The 27,732-nt window shown below is 42.1% G+C and overlaps 1 protein-coding gene across 2 annotated transcripts in view; it reads right to left on the reverse strand.

Annotated features, from left to right (window-relative positions):
* Positions 1-25,064, reverse strand: part of LOC126412689 (WD repeat-containing protein 55 homolog) — a 43,004-nt gene extending 17,940 nt beyond the window's left edge. Inside the window, exons 1-2 of one of the 2 annotated variants that reach the window (XM_050082400.1) lie at positions 24,978-25,064; positions 4,406-4,751 (exon numbers count right to left, since the gene is read on the reverse strand). In XM_050082400.1, the coding sequence (XP_049938357.1) occupies positions 4,406-4,743 (338 nt within the window). In that variant the 5' untranslated portion in view covers positions 4,744-4,751; positions 24,978-25,064. Of the gene's footprint in view, positions 1-4,405; positions 4,752-24,900 lie in introns of both variants that reach the window. The other variant, XM_050082399.1, reaches the window with a different exon arrangement.
* Positions 25,065-27,732: the final 2,668 nt, after the last annotated feature.

Consider the following 27,732-nt stretch of genomic DNA (forward strand, 5'->3'; position numbering starts at 1 on the left):
TAGTGCACGGAGAATTGCCTGAACACTGGAGATACCTGTGAGCACGGTGCATAAAATGCTACGAAACATACTTCTTTGCAACTCATTCAAAATTACCCATGTGCACGAGTTGCTTCCTGTTGATCTGCCAATAAGAGAGACCTTTGCTTTAGAATTTCTTGCTCGCATGGAAGGTTTTGTGGACAGATGAAGCACACTTCCACCTGACAGGATACGTCAATACACAGAATCTGCTACACGTAACTACGTGCGCAGTGCCATCGCACTATAAGGAAAGCAAGAAAGCATGCTGGGTTTCCTTCACCAGCTCATTCAACAGTTTTACTCCGTCCTCTCTCGTTTGGGGTGGCCTGCGCCAGCTTTCTGGGACTACCGCCCACTCCCCAATCCCTGGTCTGACTGTGGCGGGAAAAGTCATAGTCGACCCTCTAGATGTTTCCAACGCTTTGGGCCAGTAGTTTGTGGAGGTTTCAAGCTCCACCCACTACCACACTACCATCCTGCCTTCTTTCCTCGGAAACTGGTGGAGGAAGCTCGTGCAATTTCTTTTCTCTCTTTGAATCGAGAACGCTACAATCCTCCTTTTACTATGAGGGATCTCGAACGTGCTCTCCTATCATCCAGGTCTTCTGCTCCTGGGCCCGATACAATCCACGTCCTCATGCTGCAGAATCTTCCTCCTGTGGGAAGATGCTTTCTCCTCAATACCTACAATCGTATTTGGACTGATGGTGTATTTCCCACGCTTTGGCGTGAAGCTATTATTGTTCCCCTACCTAAGCCTGGTAAAGATAAATCTCACACAAGTGTGCGTAGCCATGTTTTTTGTGGGTCGGGGAGAGGCTAACACGGTGCTGTAGCTTCCAGACGAAGGGACATTCGGTTTACGACTTGCCAACAGTTCCCGGGCAACAGGAAAAGGTACCTTCTCCTTCAGCATTATCTCCTGGACAGCTCGCTTATCTTGATAGACGGGACAAGAATGAGAAGAAGCAGCGTGTTTTCCATGACAATTAATGTGGGGGGGGGGGGGGGGGGGGCGGGGGAAGGAGGTGGAGAGGCGCCCTCATGTGCATCCCTGCTACAAGTGACACATTTGGCCGCGTTTTTACATGACGTGCTAGTATGATTGAACTGGTGGCATTTGTTACACCTCAACAGATTGGGAATGTAAGGGCGCACAGAGACGACTTCATAGCCTGCCTTTATCTTCCTTCTTCATAACTCGACGAACAGCAGTAACGCCCTGTTCCAATAGATAATTAGTTCTTTCATCCTCTGTCAAGCCATCCAACAGCCAGGTGTAGATAACACTGCGGAACGAGTTAAGTGTCTTGTGAGCCTCCACTTTTATAGGATATTCGTGGAGGATTTAGGCCTTGAGTAGTTTCTGGGCCTGGAGAACACTATCAATTTACAAAAGCAGCGTCCCCTTGCAGAGACGAGAGCATGGCTTCACAGGGCTGGTGATGCCATCCACACCTTTCTGTATAACAAAGGGGTTTATAGAAGCAAAAGTCTGGTTTTTGTCTAAATGTGAGACCACTAGATATCGAGGTGCAACAGGAAGAGACATTGAGGCAGGAGCCTCATTCCACTTTCTTTTATGTGAAAGACTCGGAGAAAGAGAAGGAAAATCAGTCATTGGGAAGAAGTACCCCATGATTGCCAGTGTCTCCGATGGCGTGCTCCTTCCAGCAAGGGCCCTCCAAAGGGGAGCCGCCCGCCTTAGGTGTCTGTCCACACCTCAGGTCACACCTCCCGAACGACAGACAGAGGGACCAATCGACAGAGAAGGTAACAGCTCAGGTAATCACCCCTCCCTGGGCATGGCCTGTACCAGGGGGTATGTGCAGGCCCTACATGCCAACCCGGGGCTGGGAAATACCCTTTACCCAGTCTCCTGCTACGCGTTAAACGCGTGGATGGCTGTCAGGCACACAAAGGAAGGAGAAGAAGAGATAAGAAGGAAAGGAAGAAAGAAAGGATGGCCTCAAACGCCACACCGGAGGAAAAGGAGGGCAGTCCAGGAAAAGGGCAGTACAGGAGAGAAGAGTCCGGCAAGTAAACCAACACAAATGAGTTTCAAGAGCCCATGGAGGCACGAGACATCTCCCCACGAGGAGGGAAAGTGACAGAAGAAGAGGAGACAAGCAGCACTAAAAGAAAAGCAGTGCTGCGAGGGCTGGGGCCCCGTGGTCACCAAGCACATACTCACCAAAGAGCGATGAGCCCCCTGGGGGGACAATCGAGTCCTGTTTGGTTCTACAACACAGCTAGTAATGGGTACCTATGCCATACCAACCATGCTGGCATCAAAGTGATTGCAGATGATTCACCATACAAAAAAATTGCTTCATCAGTATCCTGAAGTCACGAGTCCATTGTCTACTCCATTACCAGTAAGACACACAACACTACTACACCCAGGACAGCCAGTTCATTCACAGCTTTATCATCTGCATCTGGAAAAACTAAAGGTCACAAAACAAAACTTCTATGTTAGCACAAGGGATATGTCACCCTTGAAATAGTAGCAGGGCCTCTAGTCTATACAGTTCCTCAGAAGAAAATGGAAGAGCATCTAGCAGATCTACAGCAACTATTCACTATACTACAAGAACTTGTTTTAGTGATTAATCAGCAAAAATGTTTCTTCAAAGCAATGGAAGTAAAATTCCTACGGTACCTTATCAATGCACAAGGAAAACTGCCACCTTAAGCCAGAGTGGAAGGTATTCTTCAGCTTCCCCAGCCCACTACAGTATGAGAATTACGTCATTTCTTGGGCTTAAAATACTTTCATAGACTTTTGTGTGTAATCAAGCATTGTTGGCAGCACCTCTCAATGAAAGTTTAGAAGGTTCACCTAAACTTGGAGACATGCTAAACCACTTTAACATGTCTCCAAGTTCTCAACAAAGTAACTCAGCCCGTAACGACTCCACTCGGTACCCCTGCCTCTCCAAGTCAACGCTTTGGACATGTTCCCATCAACATCATTGGACCTTTGCCACCATCAGAAGGTTCCCAATATTGTTCCACAGCAGCTGACCATTTTCCTGTTGGCCTGAACTCTAGCCTCCTAAAGACACAACAACAGTAACTGTAGCCACAACCTTCTTCCATGAGTTAATCCTACGCTTCACTGTTCCTCCCCGTGTCATTACCAATCAGGGCAAGCAAATCGAGTAATACCTCTTTAAAGCACTCAGCATTGTTCAGCATGAACCGTATTTAACCCTGCATCTACCATCTCGCTGCTAATGGTTTTGTGGAATGGCTTCGTAAGCAGTTTAAGTCCTCCATCAGATACCATGCCACAGAGCACTGGGCTGAAAGTCTACCTATTTTCTACTAGGCCTTCTAATAACAGTTGAATTAGTGTACAGGTGGACACTTTGACTACCGGGAGAGCTGTTTGGTTGGTTGGCTGATTTGGGAGAGGAGACCAAACAGCAAGGTCATCGGTCCCATCAGGTTAGGGAAGGGTAGGTAAGGAAGTCAGCTGTGGCCTTTCAAAAGAACCATCCCAGCATTTGCCTGAAGTGATTTAGGGAAACCACGGAAAACCTAAATCAAGATGGCCGGACATGGGTTTCAACCTTATTCCTCCCGAATGAGAGTCCAGTGTGCTAAGCAATGTGCCACGTCACTTGGTGAGAGCTGTTTACCAACAATGTAATTGAAGGCTCAGATTATATGCAACATCTACATTCACAGACCTACAAGCTCTGTCGTGTGATTTCAAAGAACATTTTACCCATTGACTATTCATTTTCTGTGCCTTAAAGTCATGCACACAGGCTTTCATCGAGCACGCTGCTATTCGAAAACCTCTCTGACCACCACATGATGGTCCATAGAGCATTATTAGCAGTCACAACAAAAGTTTTGACGTTAATATCAATGTTTCCTCTGTCACAATAGCCATTCACTGACTCAAGCTGCCCTTCACCTGAGCTAACACCAAGATGCCATCTATGACTAGCTCTACGAGGACACTGGGCCCACCCAGTCTTCCACTGCCACCGTCTACACATTTTGGGTGCAGCATACGTTTCAGCCCCAAAGACTGTTGACACATGGGGTGAGGGTGGCAGATTGGGGGGGGGGGGAGTGATGTGAATAGTGAATCATCTGCTAAATAATTCATGTGTGCTGTGTAAACTCTTTGATTCTCCTCACTGTCTCTGAGCTAAAAACAAGGTATTGATGTAGACAATTTTAGCAGTCTTGCGATTATGATTACTTGTAATTAACTGTTATGTTGTGTGCACAAATAAATTTATTTTTACATGACAAGTCCACGAATAGTACATATCACTGTCTTATTCAGCATAAAAGTGTGAATTCTGCACAGAATACAATCATTATCTAACAGTACTGCTGAAATATTACTTACAGTAGAACATCACCCGTTATACTTCCTGCAGCTAATATGTTTTCTTGAGGGTGAAACGAAATATCAACTACATAATCCTCACACTGTATGTCTGGAGGATGTTCTCTAACTTTTTCCTTTTCACGTTTTATAGCTTTCACAAGATCATCTTCCTCTTCTTCTTCTTCTTCATCTGCAGCTTCTTCAGGATTAGATGCATCTATAGCCATTCCTGAGGAACTCCCCCTGTTCTGTTCATCTTCACTGCTATGTCCACTGCCCATACTTGAATCACCTGCTGAGCTTTCAGAATAATCACTGTCATAGTCATCACTTGAGTCACTAGAATCTGACTCCATTCTTCTCTCTGTAAAAGTCAACAAATTTTTGGTTATTTATGCACTGTATAACAGGTACTAATCAACATACTGTTGTGAGCTCTGTGTGAAAGTACCTGAAAAACATACTGATTGTACAGGAAAAGATGAGAAACATATAGTCCTACTACAACACTAACATTTTCTAAAAATGTTATGTAGACAGCAGGCTTAAATTATTATATGATGTACAAAATTCTACATCTTATCTTATACTGTTAATCAAATAAGCAGAAAAATAAGCATTCATCCACTTTTTCAGATGGTTCTCTGAGCCACAGTTGATGCTGTTTTTTTTTCATAACTTTATCAATGACATTTGCATGACAGTCACAAAGATTTCTAGCACTTCTCATTGACTTTGCCTTCAACTCAATGAGAAGTGACAGAAATCTTCTGAGAAGTGACAGAAATCGTCACAACTATCTTCTATGAGAGTAAATCAATTATTATCCGCAATTTAGTTGTATTTTTGTTTATTTTGGTAGTACTGTGATTTTACGTTGATGACGCATGCTTTATTTGTTGTTACATCTTTGCAATTTTCAAGCTGCTAGATTAGTTTTGTTATTGCTGCAGTGCTGTTAACCAAGGCTGCTCCGCTGTCTACTTGCACCAAAGAAGAGCAATGTTCAGTGATCCATTTTTTGTGGTCGGAAAGCATATCAGGGACCGAAATTCATCGAAGACTTTAGGTACAGTACGGGAACAGTGTTTCGCCACAACAGGGTGTCTACAAATGGATTGAAAAATTCCAAAATGGTAGCACAAGAGTTACGCACGATGGAGGGGCCGGACGACCGTTACCGCCACAAATGGAGAAACCATTGAGCATTCATGTGAAATGGTTCTCTTAGACGATTAACTATTGACAAAGCGGCAAATCGACTGCAAATTAGTCAAGGTTATGCCTACGAAATCATCCGCAACGGACTTGGATTTCATATAGTTTGTGCAAGATGGGTCCCAAAACAACTCACACAGTTGCATAAACAAACGCGCTTGGACATCTGCAACAACTTTTTGGATCGCAATGGTAACGAAGGGGACAACTTCTTAGACAGGATCATTACTGGTGACAAAACACGGATCCATCATCACGAGCCGGAGAGTAAACAGCAGACTATGGAATGGAAACATCCACATTCGCCGCCGTGCAAGAAAAAGTTCAAGACCCAACCGTTCGCAGGAAAACTGATGCTTACGATTTTTTGGGACGCACAAGGTCCAGTACTGGAACATTATGGGGAAAGGGGCACAACAATAAACAGTGTAAATTACAGTGAGATGCTACTGCCAGGCTAAAGCCTGCAATTCGAAGCAAACGATGAGGATTGCTGTCAAAAGGTGTTGTGTTGTTCCACGACAATGCTCGTCCGCATATTGCTGCCCATACTGTTAAAACGCTCCAGAAACTCAAATTTGAAGTACCAGATCATCCTCCATATAGTCCCAATCTTGCCTCTTCTGACTATCACTTTTTTGTTCCACTCAAACAGGCACTAAGGGGCCGTCGATTTGCCTTGGACGAAGCAGTGAAAGAAGCAGTGCATTCCTGGCTCGTAGCTCAACCAAGAACCTTCTCTTATGAGAGCGTCAGGAAGCTTGTACAATGATGGACCAAGTGTGTTGAAACGCAAGGAGACTATGTCGAAAAATGATGTCCTTGTAAGTTTCCTATTTGATTACAATAAAATTTTATAACTGCTTTGCGGATAATAATTGAGTTATCCTCATAAATGTCATTTATAAATTATGAAAAATGCCTAGCATTAGCAGTGGCTCAGAGACGATTAGATCAAATTCAGTTTTCATTCCATACACCCAAAAATGAGATGAATGTATAACATAAAAAGAAACACACAGCATTTGAATATAATACACACTTCCCTGTCCATTTGTCAGGATATTGTCATAGTATGTGAATACATTAATGTAAACTGGAACTGCTACGAATTAACACACTATCAGAAAGAAACAGTGATGCACTGTTAACAAATTTATCATACACAAAATACCTAATCTTGACTGATGAGAACAAGTGCTGTCAGGACGGAAATCTAATAGACATTTTTACTTAAGGGGCTGTTCCATGAGAACATGGACACAAACCTTAAAAACTAAAAATATTCTTATTACAAATCTGCTTATCAGTTCTGTTGGATGAAATGCAAAATTTTTTAATTTGAATTTTCATTTTCATCTTAAGAAGTGCTGGAACTGAATGAATGGTTTTTTAGCTTGTCTAAAATTTCAGCTTTTCAAAAATACTACAACGATGCACTGTAAAGTAATTTATTAACAGAATATATCTCAAAAACTTTACAAGTATCTACGACATTTGCGGTCTCCTTAATGACATGTAGTTTGTTGTGCATACTGTTACGCCACTCCGTCTCCCAAAGTCGAAAAACTTACGGCGTAAGACAGAATGCACGTCAGTTTCAGAGATGCCCATCGCCAGGAGCGGTTTCTGCATAGCCTGTTTCACCAGCCTGTCGGCAAGTTCGTTGCCTGGGATTACAATGTGTCCTGAGGTCCACACAAACACTACTGAATGACGACTGTTCCGGGGCAGAAATGGACTCCTGGATGTTCAATACCGAAGGATGGCGAGGTTAGCACTGGTTGATAGGTTGGAAGCTGGCCAGGGAGTCAGAACAGAGAAGAAACGGATGTACTGAAGTGCATAAGATATGGCCACAACCTCTGCAGCCAGCAGGCAAGGAATGCTGTTCAATATGGCCTCAGCGGGCATAGGCAAAGCCAACATTACCATCAGCCATCAAGCTGTCGGTGTAAAAAACTTCAGAGCCCCAGAACATGTCAAGAATTGAGACAAAGTGACAGCGGAGTGCTACGACCAACCCATTTCGATAGCTTATATTGATTTTATTTAATTAGTGAAGTTCCCAGGTTGATTTATTTTTTATTGTTATCTCCTGTCATTCTGTTACTGAAAAGAAGCCTGAAATTTGTCTTTTAGGGTCAATGCAATTTCACAGAAAGCTTGAAATAGGCATGCAAATACAGATTTATGAGATAGATAACAGCCTCACAGCAGAGAAAAAAATATTCATTATAAACAACATTTTTAGTGGTAATGGAATGACACACTTGCAGTAATGGAATAACATAAATGGAGTAATGGAATAACAATAATTTTATAACTGTATTTGACTGCCATTCCTTAAGCTGATGTACGTCAAATACATTTATATGTTGGCTATACTGCAATTCTATATGTTGGCTACAATGTTAGTAAATAATGGAGGGAAAATGATGAAGGCCTACAAACCAACAATGTACTTTTTAGAGAGAAGAAATTTACATTCAGTGAGTCTGAAGGGTAACTGCTGCAAGGTGAGTTAATAAGCTTCTTCAGTAAAAATTACAATGAAATGACTAAATGGCTGCACACAACATGTAGAATGGAGTTAATTATTTTGATAAACAGTATTTATTGTCCCATAACCCATTCTTTCTCTGGGAAACAATAGCAATGCCAAATTATAAGAAAACCTCAATATTGCTAATAAAAAAAGAAGTTACTGAGTTCCTATGTACTGCAACAGGGTGTCGACTATCTTTGAAGGTCACTATGTATTACGCCTAAATAATAGACATTTTTATGTATTGTATTGTTATAAGATCACTATACTGAATAGAATTTTTTATTTAAAACAGATGTTGGCTTATCACTAGCAATTTCACTGTTTCCAAGATAATTCTCAAACAAGATATTTCATTTTTACAGTTGTTATCATGCCTCTCACATCAGCTGAGAAAATGAGAGAATACTGGAAGCAACTCAATGAGAAAGGGTTAATGATGAGATTAAGGGGAAGGACAAGGAAAAGTTGGTTTAAAAGGGAGTGGGGGAGGGGAGGGGAGGGGGGGAGGGACCAAACTGCAAGGTCATCAGTCCCTCGTTCCCAGTAGAGCAATTACACAAGGGAAAGAAGAAAATGAAGACGACATACGGCACAATAACAGGAGAAAGGAAGAACCAGAAGAATGACAGAAGGACAACAAACACTACAATGGGCAAAACAGTACAAAAAAAAAAACAATACAGCAGATTATCATGGCTGGCTCACCATGAGAATAAAAAAGGAGAAGCCAGCCACTCTGCAACACATTAAAGGCTCCATCCTAAAAGTCGTACGGTGGAGGACAGAGGTGGACAAAGAACATGCACTAAAACTGAGATCAAATGATAAAATCTACTCCCATGAATAAAACGCAAAACTAAAGCTGCTGTTGAGGCATTGTTGCCCAACGCCGAAGGTAGTGTGCTGGGAAAGTTAAAAGTTCATCACAGAGTGGCTAAAAGTGGGCAGTCCAGTAAGAGGTGGTCGACTGCCATTTGGGAGTCACAGCGACACTGAGGTGGATCCTCGCGACGGAAGAGGTAACCATGTGAGAGCCACGTATGGCCAATGGGGAGCCGACAAAGGACAAATGATTCCCTGTGAGAAGCCCACAGGGAAGACTTCCACACATTCGCAGTCTCCTTAATGACATGTAGTTTGTTGTGCATACTGTTACGCCACTCCGTCTCCCAAAGTCGAAAAACTTGCGGCGTAAGACAGAATGCACGTCAGTTTCAGAGATGCCCATCGCCAGGAGCGGTTTCTGCATAGCCTGTTTCACCAGCCTGTCGGCAAGTTCGTTTCCTGGGATTACAATGTGTCCTGAGGTCCACACAAACACTACTGAATGACGACTGTTCCAGGGCAGAAATGGACTCCTGGATGTTCACTGCCAAAGGATGGCGAGGTTAGCACTGGTTGATAGGTTGTAAGCTGGCCAGGGAGTCAGAACAGAGAAGAAACGGATGTACTGAAGTGCATAAGATATGGCCACAACCTCTGCAGCCAGCAGGCAAGGAATGCTGTTCAATATGGCCTCAGCGGGCGTAGGCAAAGCCAACATTACCATCAGCCATCAAGCTGTCGGTGTAAAAAACTTCAGAGCCCCAGAACATGTCAAGAATTGAGACAAAGTGACAGCGGAGAGCGGTGGGATTAATGGAGTCCTTAAGGCCACGCAAAAATTCCAGATGAAGCTTTGGCCAAGGTGTACACCATAGAGGTGCACTTGAAGGGACCTCAAGTAGAGATGGTGAAGGGAAAGACTCCAGTTCGGAGACAAGGGCTCCCACGCAAACCGCAACCACGGTGTACCGTAGGTCTCTAGAAGAGCGTAGCGTTCCAAAGGATTGGAAAAGGGCACAGGTCATCCCCGTTTTCAAGAAGGGACGTCGAACAGATGTGCAGAACTATAGTCCTATATCTCTAACGTCGATCAGTTGTAGAATTTTGGAACATGTATTATGTTCGAGTATAATGACTTTTCTGGAGACTAGAAATCTACTCTGCAGGAATCAGCATGAGTTTCGAAAAAGACAGTCGTGTGAAACCCAGCTCGCGCTATTCGTCCACGAGACTCAGAGGGCCATAGACATGGGTTCACAGGTAGATGCCGTGTTTCTTGACTTCCGCAAGGCGTTCGATACAGTTCCCCACAGTCGTTTAATGAAAAAAATAAGAGCATATGGACTATCAGACCAATTGTGTGATTGGATTGAAGAGTTCCTAGATAACAGAACGCAGCACGTCATTCTCAATGGAGAGAAGTCTTCCGAAGTAAGAGTGATTTCAGGTGTGCCGCAGGGGACTGTCATAGGACCGTTGCTATTCACAATATACATAAATGACCTTGTGGATGACATCGGAAGTTCACAGAGGCTTTTTGCAGACGATGCTGTGGTGTATCGAGAGGTTGTAACAATGGAAAATTGTACTGAAATGCAGGAGGATCTGCAGCGAATTGACGCAAGGTTCAGGGAATGGCAATTGAATCTCAATGTAGACAAGTGTAATATGCTGCGAATACATAGAAAGATAGATCCCTTATCATTTAGCTACAAAATAGCAGGTCAGCAACTGGAAGCAGTTAATTCCATAGATTATCTGGGAGTACGCATTAGGAGTGATTTAAAATGGAATGATCATATAAAGTTGATCGTTGGTAAAGCAGATGGCAGACTGAGATTCATTGGAAGAATCCTAAGGAAATGCAATCCGAAACCAAAGGAAGTAGGTTACAGTACGCTTGTTCGCCCACTGCTTGAATACTGCTCGGCAGTGTGGGATCCGTACCAGATAGGGTTGATAGAAGAGATAGAGAAGATCCAACGGAGACCAGCACGCTTCGTTACAGGATCATTTAGTAATCGTGAAAGCGTTACAGAGATGACAGGTAAACTCGAGTGGAAGACTCTGCAGGAGAGATGCTCAGTAGCTCGGTACGGGCTTTTGTTAAAGTTTCGAGAACATACCTTCACCGAAGAGTCAAACAGTATATTGCTCCCTCCTAAGTATATCTCGCGAAGAGACCATGAGGATAAAATCAGAGAGATTAGAGCCCACACAGAAGCATACTTACAATCCTTCTTTCCATGAACAATACGAGACTGGAGTAGAAGGGAGAACCGATAGAGGTACTCAAGGTACCCTCCGCCACACACCGTCAGGTGGCTTGCAGAGTATGGATGTAGATGTAGATGTAGATCGTGAGCCCTGACTTGGGCTGCCGATGCGAGAGATAAACTCCCACAGGTGGGAAAAGGAGACGGTAATTTGGACGCTGAGGAGGGCTATGAATGTGTGCAACATAACTGACGAGCAGTTGTGCACATCGGATCCACAATGAAGGGACTCTGGCCTCCATCAAGACACTGGTCACCGGACTCATTCTAAAACCTCCTGTCGCTACGCGAACGCCACAGTGGTGCACTGGGTTGAGTAAACGCAACACTGAGGGTGCCACCGAACCGTAAACCAGACTCCCATAGTCAAGGCAGAATTGAAAAAGGGCTCTGTAGAGCTGCAGCAGCATAGAGCGATCTGCACCCCAGTTGGTGTTACTCAGGCAGTGGAGAGCATTCAGGTGCTGCCAGCACTCCCATTTAAGCTGACGAAGGTGAGGTAGCCAAGTCAATCGGACATCGAAAACCAGTCCTAAGAATCGATACGTCTCTACTACAGTGAGTGGATCGTCATTAAGATAAAGTTCAGGATCAGGATGAATGGTACAATGCCAACAGAAGTGAAGGACACACAATTTCACGGCTGAAAATTGGAAGCCGTGGGCTACAGCCCATGACTGCGCCTTGTGAATGGCTCCCTGTATGTGTCGCTCGGCAACACCAGTACTGGAGGAGCAGTACAAAAGACAGAAGTCATCAACATACAGAGAAGGGGAGACCGACGGCTCTACAGCTGTTGCTAGGCTGTTAATAGCCACTAAAGATAGAGATACACTCAACACGGAGACATGCGGAACGCCATTCTCCTGAAGACGAGGGGAACTATGGGAGGCACCAACCTGGACATGGAAAGTAAGGAGCGATACGAAGTTTTGGTAATATTTGGGAGGGGGCCCCAGAGACCCCACTCATACACGTGGCAAGGATGTGGTGTCGCCAAGTCATGTCGTATGCTGTAAGTCAAAAAAGATGGCAAACAGGTGTTGGCATCAAGAAAAGGCTGTTCGGATGGCAGACTCGAGGGACACAAGATTATCAGTCGTAGAGTGACCCTGACGGAAGCTGCTCTGACATGGAGCCAGTAGTCCACGTGACTCCAGGACCCAACCCAACTGCCTACACACCATATGTTCCAGCAGCTTACAGAGAATGTTGGTGAGGCTGATGGGGCGACAGCTATCCACATCGTGCGGATTAATAGTGCATTTTAGCACCAGAATGAAGGTGCTATCCTGCCATTGCGATGGAAGGACGCCATCGCACCATATCTGGATGAAGATGATGAGGAGTTACCGCTTGTAGTCAAATGAGAGACGTTCAATCATCTGACTGTGGATCTGATCCAGCCCAGGAGCTGTATCGGGGCAATGTGCAAGGGTGCTGAGGAGCTCCCACTCTGTAAATGGGGCGTTATAGGGCTCACTGTGGCATGCAGTGAACGAGAGGACTTTCCTTTCCATCTGCCATTTGAGGGCGCAAAAGGCTGGGGGGTAGTTCTCCAACACAGAGGCTCAAGCATAGTGCTCGGCAATCGCGTTTGCATTGGTAGAGAGCACGCCATTGATGTTAAATCCAGGGACACATGTTGGGGTCTGGTACCAAAAAAGAAGTCTGATCTTCGTCCAGACTTCGGAAGGTGACGTATGGCACCCAATGGTCGACACGAACCTCTCCCAACACTCCTATTTCCATCGTTTTATAAGCAAGCGAACGCGGGCACAGAGCCACTTTTTTTCTTTTTAAAAAAAAGGTTATTAGGTGATCTAAGGAAGGGTGCTGCTTATGTCGCTGTAGAGCTCACTGATGCTCTTTAATTGCCTCAATGACTTCCGGCGACCACCAAGATACTGTCTTTCACCGGGGGCACCCAAGAGAACGAGGGATCGCGTTTTCCACCACAGAAATTATCGTTGTAGTGACCTGCTCAATCAAAACATCGATGGCACCATGTGGGGGAAATTCAAAAGGGACAGCAGAAGTGAATCCTACCCAGTCTGCCTTGTTTAAAGCCCATCTGGGTAGGCATCCATGGGCATGATGCCGAGGGAGCAACAGAAAAATGCGGAAATGGTCACTACCACACAGGTCATCATGTCTACATCTACATGGATACTCTGCAAATCACATTTAAGTGCCTGGCAGAGGGTTCATCGAACCACCTTCACAATTCTCAATTATTTCAATCTTGTACAGCGCACGGAAAGAATGAACACCTATATCTTTCCGTACGAGCTCTGATTTCCCTTATTTTATCATGGTGATCATTCTGCCCTATGTAGGTCGGGCCAACAAAATATTTTTGCATTTGGAGGAGAAAGTTGGTGATTGGAATTTCGTGAGAAGATTCCGTTGCAACGAAAAACATCTTTCTTTTAATGATTTCCAGCCCAAATCCTGTATCATTTCTGTAACACTCTCTCCCGCATTTCGTAATAATACTAAACGGGCTGCCGTTCTTTGAACTTTTCTGATAGACTTCGTCAGTCCTATCTGGTAAGGAGCCCACACCACGCAGCAGTATTCTAAAAGAGGACGGGCAAGCGTAGTGTAGGCTGTCTCCTTAGTAGGTGTGTTACATTTTCTAAGTGTCCTGCCAATAAAACGCAGCCTGTGGTTAGCCTTCCCCACAACATTTTCTATGTGTTTTTTCCAATTTAAGTTGTTCGTAATTGTAATACCTAGGTATTTAGTTGAATTTACGGCTTTTAGATTAGACTGATTTATCGTGTAACCGAAGTTTAACGAGTTCCTTTTAGCACTCATGTGGATGATCTCACAGTTTTCGTTATTTAGGGTCAATTGCCACTTTTCACATCATTCAGATATTTTTTTCTAAATCGTTTTGCAGTTTGTTTTGATCTTCTGATGACTTTATTAGTCGATAAACGACAGCGTCATCTGCAAACAACTGAAGATGGCTGCTCAGATTGTCTCCCAAATCGTTTATATAGATAAGTAACAGCAAAGGGCCTATAACACTACCTTGGGGAACACCTGAAATCACTTCTGTTTTACTCGATGATTTTCCATCAATTACTACAAACTGTGACCTCTCTGGCAGGAAATCACAAATCCAGTCATATAACTGAGACGATATTCCATAAGCACGCAATTTTACTACGAGCCGTTTGTGTGGTACAGTGTCAAAAGTCGTCCGAAAATCCAGCAATACGGAATTGATCTGAAATCCCTTGTCAATAGCACTCAACACTTCATGAGAATAAAGAGCTAGTTGTGTTTCACAGGAACGATGTTTTCTAAACCCATGTTGACTGTGTGTCAATAGACCATTTCCTTCGAGGTAATTCATAATGTTTGAACACAATATATGTTCTAAAATCCTGCTGCACATCAATGTTAACAATATTGGCCTGTAATATAGTGGATTACTCCTACAACCTTTCCTGAATATTGGTGTGACCTGTGCAACTTTCCAGTCTTTGGGTACGGATCTTTCGTCGAGTGAACGGTTGTATATGATTGTTAAGTATGGAGCTAATGCATCTGCATACTCCGAAAGGAACCTAATTGGTGTACAGTCTGGACCAGAATACTTGCTTTTATTAAGTGATTTAAGTTGCTTCACTACTCCGAGGATATTTACTTCTATGTTACTTATGTTGGCACATGTTCTTGATTCGAATACTGGAATATTTACTTTTGTCTTCTTTTGTGAAGGCATTTCGGAAGGCTATGTTTAGTAAATCTGCTTTGGCAGCACTGTCTTCGATAATATCTCCATTGTTATTGTGCAGAGAAGGCATTGATTGTTTCTTGCCGCTAACATACTTCACATACGACCAGCATCTCTTTGGATTTTCTGCCAGGTTTTGAGACAAAGTTTCATTGTGGAAACTGTTATAGGTGTCTCGCATTGAACTCCGCGCTATGTTTCGAGCTTCTGTAAAGGATCGACAAAATTGGGGATTTTGCGTCTGTTTAAATTTGGCATGTTTGTTTTGCTGTTTCTGCAACAGTGTTGTAACCCATTTTGTGTACCAAGGAGGATCAGCGATGTTGTTTGTTAGTTTATTTGGTATAAACCTCTCAATTGCTGCTGAAACTGTTTCTTTGAATTTAAGCCACATCTGGTCTACACTTATAATATTATTAAGAAATGAGTGGAGATTGTCTCTCAGGAAAGTGTCAAGTGAATTTTTATCTGCTTTTTTGAATAGGTATATTTTTCGCTTGTTTTTCGAGGATTTGGGGATTACAATATTCAATCTCACTACAACAACCCTGGGTTCACTAATCCCTATAACGGTTTTGATCCTGGTTATTAACTCAGGATTATTTGTTGCTAATAGGTCAAGTGTGTTTTCACAACCGTTTACTATTTGCGTGGGCTCATGAACTAACTGCTCGAAATAATTTTCAGAGAATGTGTTTAGCACAATTTCGGATGATATTTTATGCATACCTCTGGAATTAAACATGTATTTTCGCCAACATATCGAGGGTAAATTAAAGTCACCACCAACTACTATCGTATGAGTCGGGTACATGTTTGAAATCAAATTCAAGTTTTCTTTGAACCTTTCAGCAACTGTATCATCTGAACTGGGAGGTCAGTAAAAGGATCCAATTATTATTTTATTCCAGTCGCCAACAATGATCTCTCCAGTTGATAGATGAGAGAAGTCCTGGGCTGCAAATTGATAAATCAATGGATGAGTAACTACCACGAGCCACACTGAAATGTGTGGCGGCCCCAGTATTTAAGAGGCAGAGGTCGAGTTGGGACAGTAAATTTTTGACATCTCTGCCACAGCCAGTAAGCATGGTGCTACCCCACGAGGGTTATGGGCATTAAAATCTCCCAAAAGTTGGAAAGTTTTAGGGAGTTTATCAATCAGTTCAGTCAATACATTCAGGGGTACCGCACCATCTGGAGAGAGATATACGTTGCAGACAGTTATTTTCTGCGTCGTCCATATCCTGACAGCCACAGCTTCAAGAGGAGTTTGAAGGGGCACAGGCTCACTACATACCGAGTTCACGACATAAAAGCAAACTCCACCTGACACACTGTTATATTCGCTACAGTTCTTGTAATATCCCCTGTAGCCGCGAAGAGCAGGGGTCTGCATTGCCGGGAACCAGGTTTCCTGGAGGGCAATGCAGAAAACAGGAGTAAACCTTAACAGTTGCCATAGCTCCGCAAGGTGGCAGAAAAAACCAACGCAATTCCACTGGAGGACGACATGATCGTGAGGCTGGGAAGGCACGAAACATTGAACGAGGCAGTCTATGCCTCAGAGTCACCTGCTGCCACCAACTTATTTCCTGCACAGGCTATATTGTGTCTGAGGGTCTGGTGAGATCTAGGTCCTCAGTGGACACCAGAATCTTCACCTCATCCCCAGATGCAGAGCTTGTAGCCAGCAGTGATGTGGGTGCCACCACACATCCCTTGGGCTTGGGGTCTTCTTTCTTGACTTCTTTCACTGATCCTTGGGTTTCTCTGGCTGGGAGGACTCCACTGATTCAGTCTCCAAGACTGAGGCTGATCGTGAAGCCCTACAACCAGCTGCTTTTGGGCACTTCAGCCACTGGGGTGTCATCTTCCCCGCTAGCAGGGAGTGACCCAACGGACCACTTCCTAGCAAGAGGAGCCGATGAAGACTTACGCTTCTCCGATGGTTGGGGGAATAGTGCTCCTGAGGTAGGTGGTGCGGGAGCAACAGGGAGGGAAATGCCCCCACCATCAAGGGGGCAGGTGTAGTCTTCCGGCTCTGAGAGCCAACTGGAACTCGCAGAACTGATGGGGCTACACCTGTTCTCGTAGCAGCGGCATAAGAGGAGGTCATAGCCACAGGACGTATGAGCTCAAATTTCCTCTTGGCCTCTTGGTCAGTCGGTCCAGGGTCTTGTGTTTCATGATTTTCTTTTGTCGCTGTAAAATCCTGCAGTCTGGTGAGCAAGGGGAATGATGCTCTCCGCAGTTGACACAGATGGGAGGCAGGGTACATGGAGTATTGGGATGGGATAGACGTCCACAATCTCGACATGTGATGCTGGAAGTGCATGGCCGAACTTCCACCACCGCATTGGGGGAGAGATATATGGCTTGAGATCAATGTGTGGTAGACCATCACCTTGACCTTCTCATGTAATGTGTCACCCTTGAAAGCCAAGCTGAAGGCACTGGTGGCACCTGATTATCCCTCGGACCCCGGAGGACACACCAGACGAAATGAACTCCTTGTCACTCTTAAGTTGGCGCGCAGCTCGTCGTTAGAAGGTCCCTGTTGAATATAATACCTTGGACCATATTTAAGCTCTTATGAGGTGTGGTGGTAATGGAGACATCCCCCAACTTATCACAAGCAATGCCGTTTTTATCAAGAGCGACTGAGCGCATTTCGGACAAGCCCTCCAACTCCCCAAACTTGTCCATTAAATGCTCTACAAAAAACTGAGGCTTCATCGAGATAAAGGAGTCCCCATCAGCACTCGTACATACAAGGTACTGGGGCGAATAAGTTTCGCTGCCATCCTTAGCCTGGTTTTCCTCCTATGGTGTGGCCAGGGAGGGGAATGATTTAGGATCATACTTCCTTTCATTGTACTGAGACTTGGAACACTTAGAGACTGCTGGTGTTTGATCACCAGCAAGGGATGACGTGGTACGCTTCATCGTGTGTCATCCGCCCTGGTGCCACCCACTCCGACCAGGGGCCCTCCCCAAGGGTCCCACCCAGCTGCAGCAAAGGCTGCCTGGCAAGATGGCAATTGCAGCCACCTGGCAGGATGGCCATTGCCAGGAGTCCCAATGCCCCAGGGTGAGAGCATCTACTCCTTCGCATACGAGGAGAGTTAATAATGGCGCAGGCATCAGCAGAGCGATCCCTGTGTAGTCAGGGGGGCTACAGCCAACAGGGTACATGGCAGCCCCACCACAATGGACTGTCTATCATGCTGGGTATGAGGTGCAAACAATTCCATGGTCATCACCAGTGCAGAAAACGTCACTGCATAGTTAGAGATGGCAGTGAAGGTAATGGTGGAGATGCTTGCTTCATCTACACCAACAGTCCATATAAATCTCCCGGCATGTTAAGGAAAGCAGTTAAATGTGTGGAAACTTGTTTATCTATAAGTGCAAGAAAGTTGTCTTGGAATTAGCTGCTGCTCATGGAGTTTTATTAAGCGAAGAGAACTTGAGGAAAAAGGTGATCAAATGGAAAATGGACCCAATGGCAAACAGTGAACCAGCGAATCGCTATGAAAGAGATTCATGGTGCTGTTGGTCAGTCTCTTGATGCTCTTTCAAACATGCTAGCCCAATTCTTACAACATACATTTATTAAAAGACAAAGTCTCATTATATCAATGAAACTTAAACTATTAAATTAAATAAATTGTGTTCCTTTGCTTATGTAGAAAATAAAATATTAAATTTTTCGTCTTTTATCGTGATTCTTGGTCTTTTCTTTGCTTAAAGTGTAAAAACAATCACTGAGCGTCATTCCATTACTCATGGACCTACCCTAAACTGGTCTAGCAGTCCTTATTCAGATATTCAGCTATAGAGTAGAAGAAGTTGTCTGTCAAAAAGTCCTTCAAGTGCTGTTTAAACTGTGCTTTATTGGAAACCAAATTTTTAATGGTTACTGGCAATTTATTGAAAATGGGAGTTCACAAATACTGGACCCTTTTTGGACCAAGGGAAGTGATTTTTAGGTCTTTATGTAGAATGTTATCCTCAGAATTGATAACCTGTACTGAGCTATTGATTGGAAACAGAGACATATTATTTGCAACAAATTTCATTAAGGAATAAATATACTGAGAAGCAGTGTTTAAAATTTCCAATTTCTCGAACAGGTTTCTACATGACGTTCTTGAATTTACACCCTCAGCTTCTTGTCTGTTGGGAAAATTTAGTGTGTTCTGAAAAAATGGGCATGCTACACCTGTATAAGCACAATATAACCACAGGGTTAGATAAGTGACATAAAAGATTACACCACAGCAGCTTATGCATGCAGAGCTAACAATGGGAAAAAGAGTATTCATTACATATGTTAAGACAGAACACAAGTTCAAAAACACCGAGACGTAGATTCTGTAGTTATCAGCACATGGAAATGAATGCTTGTGAATTAATCTATATCTACATACTCTGCTAGCCACCAAGCGGTGTGTAGCGGAGGGCACTATTTGCGCCAAAGTCATCATATCCCCCCCCCCCCCCACACTGTTTCAGTCATGAATAGCGCGAGGCAAAATTGACTGTCGGAACGCTGCAGTACGAGCTCTAATTTCCATTACCTTTTTACCTTTGAATGGTGATCATTGCACGATATGAAAGTTGGTGGTAATAATATATGCTCTACATCCTCGGCAAAGATCGGATTTGGAATTTAGTGAACAGCCCCTTCCGTTTAGCGCGTCGTCTATTTGCAAGTGTGTCCCACTTCAAACTTTCTATGAGACTTGTAACGCTCTCACGATGGCTAAATGTACCAGTCATGAATCTTGTCACTCGTATTTGGACCTACTCAATCTCCTGAATCAGACCAAACTGGTAAGAGTCCCATATAGAAGAACAATACTCTAAGACTGGATTGTAAGCAATTACCTTTATTGAAGGACTGAATCAATGCAGGATTCTACCTACAAACCACAATCTAGAGGTCGCCTTACCCGTTACTTGTGTAATTTGATCGTTCCATTTGAGATCATTTTGAATAGTCACACCCAGATACTTGACGGATGTTACTGCTTCCAAAGACTGGGCATTTATTCTGTACTCTTACGTTAATGGGGATTTTCACTTTGTTATATGCAGTAGGTTACAATTACTAATATTGACAGATAACAGCTAGTCATTACACCAAGCATTTATTTTCGACAAATCCTCATTGGTTTGATCACAACTTTCATGTGATACTACTTACCTGTAGACTACAGCATCATTGGCAAACAGTCTAACGCTGCTGTCATCAGCCAGATTGTTGACGTAAATTGTAAAAAGCAGCGGACCCATTACGCTGCCCAGGGGCACACCTGATGTTACACTTGTTCCTGCTGAAGTCTCCCCATTCAGGATGACACTGTTCTCTGTCTGTCAGAAAACTTTCTACCCAACCACAAATGTGATCGGATAGACCGTAAGCGGGCACTTTATGGAGCAAACGACAGTGTGGATCTGAGTCAAATGCCTTTCGAAAGTCGAGGAATATGGCATCAACCTGGGAGCCAGTATCTAGAGCCTGTTGTATATCATGCACAAAGAGGGCCAGCTATGTCTCGCATGACCGCTGTTTCGTAAAACCATGTTAGTTTCTGCAGATGAGCTTCTCAGAGTCTAGAAAGGTTATTATGTCTGAACACAAAATACATTCTACGATTCTACAACAACTCGATGTCAGTGAAATTGGCCGGTAATTACATGCATCCGATTTTCTACCCTTTTTATAGATTGCTATGACCTGGGCCTTATTCCAGTCCTGTGGAACTTTCCACTGCTCCAATGATCTCTGATAGATGATGGATAAGAATGGTGCTATATTTGTGACATAGTCAACATAAAATGTTACGGGGATACTGTCTGGGCCAGATGCCTTCCTGGCATCAAATAATCTTAACTGTTTTACAATCCCAGATACACTAAACTCTATGATAGCAACCCTTGCGTTTGTTCAATAATTGAAAGGGGGAATGGTGCTGCAGTTCTCTACCGTAAACGAGTTTTTGAAAGCCAGGTTTAGAATTTCAGCCTTCTGTTTATCATCATCCGTTACATTACCCGTACTGTCAGCAAGAGAAGGTATTGAATTATTTGTAGCGTTCACAGATTTTACGTATGACCAAAATTTTTTGGGGTTATTTTCAGAATCTGCAGATAAAGTACTGCTTTCAAATTCGTTAAAAGAATCTCTCATTGACCTTTTGACAGCTGCTTTCATCTGACATAATTTCTGTTTGTCAGTGAGGCAGTGACTATGTTCCCCTATATTTTTGCTAGGCACATATTTCTCTAGCACGTGACGGACAATACCTTAAAATTCCGACCAAAGATGCTCAATATCTTTGAGTCCTGCGATGAATGCTTGGAGCTGACTATGAAGATATTCATTAATGACACTTTTATTTGCACTCCCAAACAAGAAAACTCTACTAGACTAACTCCTCAAAAAGATCAGGCTGGTCTGTCGCCAAGATATCTCATATGTTCCCATGTTAAGCTGGTTTTTTGCTAACCAATTGCACAAGGTTGTATGTTGAGAGTACTCCTAGAATAACTTCACATGAGTCTTTGCTTCTGCCCCCTGTGATAAATATGTAATTTTCGAAGTCAACAGACACCAGATTAAAGTCTCCACCTATAACTAATGGCTAATTTGGATATTTATTTCCTATGTACTCAAGACTTTCCCTGAAACATTTGTTGCGGATACTGGCAGTCTATAAAAACATCCTAATACAATTGTCAATCCTTGTTTGATTGACAGCTTTGTGCAGACTATTTCACAGTCCGACCCAGTCAAGATCTCAACTGTGTTTAAACAGCTTTCAACTGCAATGAGCACACCACCTCTCATAGAATCAGTCCTATCCTTCCTAAACATTGTCCAATCCGAGTTCGAAATTTCATTCCTATTTATTTCTGGTTTCAACCAGCCTTTGATACCTAATACAATGTTGACCCTCACTTTTAATTGTAACTGTATACTGAGCTTCAATGAGAAATTTTGAACTGTTTATGAGGAATCTGTCACACAGCAGCAAGCAATTAATGGCGACTAAAATGCAGATTTTCTAAAGGATTCTGATAGGAAAATGATCTGGAAACCTTATTTGGATCCTAAAATTTGATCTCAGTAATTAACTTTCTAACACAGATGGATAAAGACAAAAAGACCCTAACTGATAATATTTCTTTGGTGTAGCTCAAGAATAATTTACATGAGATGATCTGGAATGAAATTTATAATGAACCAAATGCTTAACACATGATTTAATCTATTCCATGATAAATTCAGATCATTGCTTGAAAACAGCTCCCCACAGAATCTAATCAAAAAAGGACACTAAACAGCTATGTAAAAAACTTTGGATCACAGAGGGGATTTAAGTATATTGTGAAAGGAAAAATAGCCTTTAGCAAGAAGAAGTAGGGATCCTGCAGTAGTTGCACATGAGAAAAACTACTCAAAATTACTAAGAAAGTTTATTAAAAAATCAAGAAACATGCACATAATCTCAGAAATCATTCCGACAACAGACTTAAGCCTATACCGATATAAAATGTATTGAAAAAAGAGCATGGCAATCAGCCTCAGAGCAGAATAATGTCACTTTTGAACGTAATGGAAGGGCTATAAATGTTGAGTCACAGGCAGCATATGTATTTGCTAATCATTTCTTATAGGCCTACATAGTAGAAAACCATACAGACATGAAGTTCAAGAGGAAAATCGTAGCAGTAGGTTGAAATTAAGTAACTCTCATAAAATTCAATCATATGAATGTATCACTAAATTCTCCTTCTGAAATTAAGAAAATAATACATTCTTTCAAAAATAAGAGCTCATCTAGTTTTGATGGTGTTTCCAGAAGAGTACTAAAGCTTTGTTCCCATATAATAAGCCCAGTCTTATCTGAAATTCACAATGCGTCATTAACTCAAGGCATTTTTCAAGAGAGACTGAAATATGCTGTTGTTAAACCCCTATTTAAGAAAGGTGACAAGAGATGTCAATAACTACTGACCTATTTCACTGCTGACATCATTTTCCAAAATTATTTAGAGAAGAATGTATTCTCAAATAGTATCTTCCCTTAGCAACAATAATACCCTCAGCAAATCACAGTTTGTGTTTCAGAGAAGTGTTGCTCACAGAGAATACATGTTCACTCAACAGATTTTACAAGCATTAAATAATAAAATAGCGCCAGACACTTTTTTCTGAGACCTATCTAAGGCATTTGACTGTGTGAATCTCAGTATTCTCCTTGTTAGTAGAAGTTTTATGGGACTGACGGTATAGCCAACCAATGGATAACGGCATATCTAACCAAAAGAATGCAGAAAGTTGTACTCAGTAATTCAACCAATATAGTCTGGACACACAATTCTGACTGGGGAGAAATCAAGTACAGGGTTTGCCACGGCTCAATCTTAGGTCCACTATTATTCCTAATATAAGAAAATGATTTTCCATATAATATATAACACGAACAATTGGTTCTTTTTGCCGATGACACTAGTATTGTAATGAACCTAAGCATCTGTGCATAAACAGAAGAAATGGTAAACAAAGTTCTTAACTCTGTGGCGCATAGTGTCCACTACAGTGGACAGCTGTTAATGGTCACTTCTTTGACATTTTCAATCAGTTCTGAGACTGCAAATGCACACAGTTCACTGCAGTGGGCACTCCCTAATGGTGTTGTGTCCTGCATGCATTTGCAGCCTCATGACTGACTGAAACCGCCAGAGAATTGACCATTAAAAGTTTTCCACTGCAGTGAACATGCACCACAGGGTTAAACAAATCATTGAGCAATTGTCTGCAAATGGTGTCGCTCTCAGTTTTAAAATGACACAACACAATCAGTTCAGCCAATCTATGGGTACTACACCAATGATGAGAGTTAACATAAAGGAAATAATTAATTCAATATTCTTAAGTGTCCATATCAATGAATTGGAAAAAGCACATTTTGAAATACCTAAAACAACTTACTTCAGCCACATTTGAACTTAAAATCGTTGAAAATCTCGGGGACAGACAAATTTGTTAAATTGACATATTTTCATTCAATAACGTCACACAGAATAATGATATGGGGTAACTCTTCTTTAAGAAAGAAAGTCTTCATTGCTCAAAAATGTGAGCTGTAAGAACAATACGGCGCAATCACTCACTACTGTCTTGCAGGCATCTGTTTAAGGAGTTTGGCATTCTGACTACTGCTTCACAGTATATTTACTCCCTCGTGAAGTTTGTTGTCAATAGTCCACTACAGTTCAACAGTAACAATAACGCAAATAATTACAATAACAGAAGGAAAGATACATTCATTACGCCACATTAAGGTTGTCTTTAGCACAAAACAGTGTGCACAATGCTGCAACAAAATTTTTCGATCACTTACACAGTGATGTACAAATGCCTGGCACACAGCAAAGTAAAATTTGATACCTGATAAAGTTTCCCTTTGACAACTCCTCCTATTCCGTGGAAGAATTTTTAGTATTGTAAGTCTAAAAAGTGATGGGTATGACTTACTAACTCACAACATTCATAATCTTTTACTCTTCTTGAAAAAAATTAACAATGTTCAGAATGTAACCATATGAATTTGGGATGTGACTGTAAAATGACTCATTCCACATGATCTATCGTGCAAAATGATCCATGGAACATGAAACTAATCAACCAAACCATCCTACGGCAAACATGAGTATGTGGAGGCATTGGCACACTTTAAACATTTTAGTTATTTCTTGACATGCGTGGTAATATTTTTAGGGTAATGCAACTGAAGTTCATTACATATTTATGTTATCAAAAAACCCACGAGACATTAACAAGCTTTTTTAAATTCCAACATATACTCACTGCGACACATTACCACTGACGGCCTTAAGAAATATTTATTACACAACAAGAAGTACAGTCCACAACAATCACGTTACCATAAACGATTTAATAAACAAACAGACGTCGAATACACGCGTGCCGAAGCAGTTCCACCAACGTCTGAATAATGAAATAATCCTTGGTTTATACAAAGGGTAGACCTTTCAAGTAATTATTTAAAACGAAACCTCACGAAGGAAAATAGAAGGATAAGAGAGTCAAAGAAAGCGTTTTGTTTTTTGATCACAGGGACAACCATTTACAGTAATGTAATGTTAGACGACCCATACGTAAAAATTTCTGATCATCCTTTACATCGTTTCAACCTCTGTATCCTCAACAAGTTTTCGTGTGTGAATTCTTGATGCTGCTTCTACCAGTTTTTTTTGCTCACCTCTTCTTCTCTTCTTTGCAGCATACGAGACCAATTACTATAGCAACAACGTCTTGATCGTCCAACATTTGGAACCAGGCTAAACATTGCTTAATATCTATTGGAATTTGCGCAGCTGAATAAGTATTAAGGAGAAAAAAAGGACATTTTACTAATAACTATATTTGCACATTCAAGAACAAATAATTTACAGCGAACACAACAGAATAATTAGCGCACAGAAAGTGTGTTAGACAATGCCAAAGAGGTCTATTTTACACAGTGCACTTTGCGCCGTCACACACGAAATATATTGTTCACACAATTCCAACACCCCTCCTTGAACTTATATTTTCTGTGTTGCTTCCACAAGATAAACCAAATAGTCCCACAATCTTCTCAAACTTCTCCCTTTCCAAGGGTTTGGTCAGAAAGTCAGCTAACATGTCTTCTGTGCGCAGATAGTCCACGGCAATGTTCTGTCGCTCTATGTGGTCCCGAATGAAATGGTGCCGTATATCAATATGCTTTGTCCTAGGACTAGTAACATCATTTCAGCTAGGCTTATGGCTCCCTTATTGTCACAGAAGATGGTTGTAGGTTCCTCAATTAAATTGGGTTCTATTTCACTTATTAATGTTCGTAGCCATAATGCTTCCTGTGTGGTGTAAGATAGTGCCACATACTCGGCCTCTACGGTGCTCAATGCAACAGTTTTTTGCTTTTGACAGGACCATGATGTGAGGCCCCCCATTAATTTAAAACAGCAGCCAGTGGTGGAGTATCTGTCTCCCAATTCACTCCCCCAGTCCGCATCACTATATCCCTCTAGATTTGCGTTATCATCTCTATGGTATTTTAGCTCATAGTTTGAGGTTCCTCTTAGGTATCGGAATATCCTCTTTACAGCTTTCCAGTGCTTTTCCTTTGGGTCTCTGCAGTATCTGCTCACTGCATTGGTGGCAAAAGCAACGTCGGGTCGTGACGTTTGAGACAAATATAACAGACTCCCTACTGCTTCTAAATAAGGAACATTCTTGTCACATTCCACATCAGTCTCATTTACACTTAACTTCACTCCTACTTCCATTGAAGTACTTATGGGTTTGCAATCACTCATGCCAAATTTCTTTAATATTTTTTCCGTGTATGATGATTCACTTATGCTCAATTCTTGTCTTTCTTCATCCTTAGTAATCTGCATATCTAAATAACGTTTGACTTCTCCCAAATCATGCACCTTAAACTTGGTTTGCAGCTGCTTCTTGAAAATTCTCATTTGGCCTTCACTTTAAGTCAGGATAAAGAAATCGTCCACCCTTATCGCCATTATTATTATTTCTTCTTTTCTCCCCTTATAGTAAATGCTGGGATCTGCCTTGGATTGCTTCATATTCATATTTATTAGAATTTCATGTAGACATCGATTCTAGCAACGTCCACTTTGTTTAAGTCCATAAATACTTTTTCTCAAACGCCAAATCTTTTTACTTTCTGATCTGGTTTTTATGCCTTCCCTTGGTGGAATGACATATATCTCCTCCTCCAATTTCCCATTTAAATATGCCGTTTTAACATCCATATGATGAATTATTAAATTTCGTTTTACTGCCAAGGCTAAAAGATATCTCAATGATGCATACTTGACTACAGGTGAAAAAGTTTCTTCGTAATCTACCCCTTGTTTTTGTGAATATCCTTTTACCACAAGTCTTGCTTTGTATTTTGGTGATGAGCTTTCAGGGTTCTTCAAATTGAATACCCGTCTTGCTTGCAGTGGTTTCTTATCTCCTGGCATATCTACCCATTCAAAGGTTTCGTTCTGATATAAAGATTCTAATTCTCTCTTCATCGCTTCTTTCCATTCTTGAGAGTTTGGGCCACTCATTGCTTCTTCTGCTGTTCTTGGCTCATCGTTAAAAGACTGTGCTGTATACATCTCAAAATCCGGATATTCCTTCGGTTTTGGTACACGAGAAAAACGCCTTACATTTTTTTTTTTTTTTTTTTTTCATCCTCTAACTCATTGTCATCATAAATTGTATCCATTTGTCCTTGGCTGTCGTCTTCCTCTTCTTCACTTTCTATTTCCTCACACAAGGTTTCACCTTCTGAACTAGGTCCAGTTGACTTAGTGGTTTTGCTCTCTTTTGAGTCTTTTCTATGTTCAAAGAATATTACATCTCCACTTGTGACAATCTTTTTAGTCAATGGATCCATTAATCGGTAGCCCTTTGAATTTTCACAATAGCCTACAAAAATATACTTTTTAGCTTTCGGATCCCATTTTCCTCTTAGCTGTTTTGGAATATGTGCCACTGCATCACACCCAGAAACCCTTATATTACTTAGATCAGGTTTCTTTCCTATCCATATCTCATAAGGGGTTCTATTCTTTAATGCTTTTGTAGGTGATCTATTGTTCAAATATACAGCTG

Source organism: Schistocerca serialis, chromosome 7 (genome assembly GCF_023864345.2).
Source record: "Schistocerca serialis cubense isolate TAMUIC-IGC-003099 chromosome 7, iqSchSeri2.2, whole genome shotgun sequence".
Taxonomy (NCBI): domain Eukaryota; kingdom Metazoa; phylum Arthropoda; class Insecta; order Orthoptera; family Acrididae; genus Schistocerca; species Schistocerca serialis.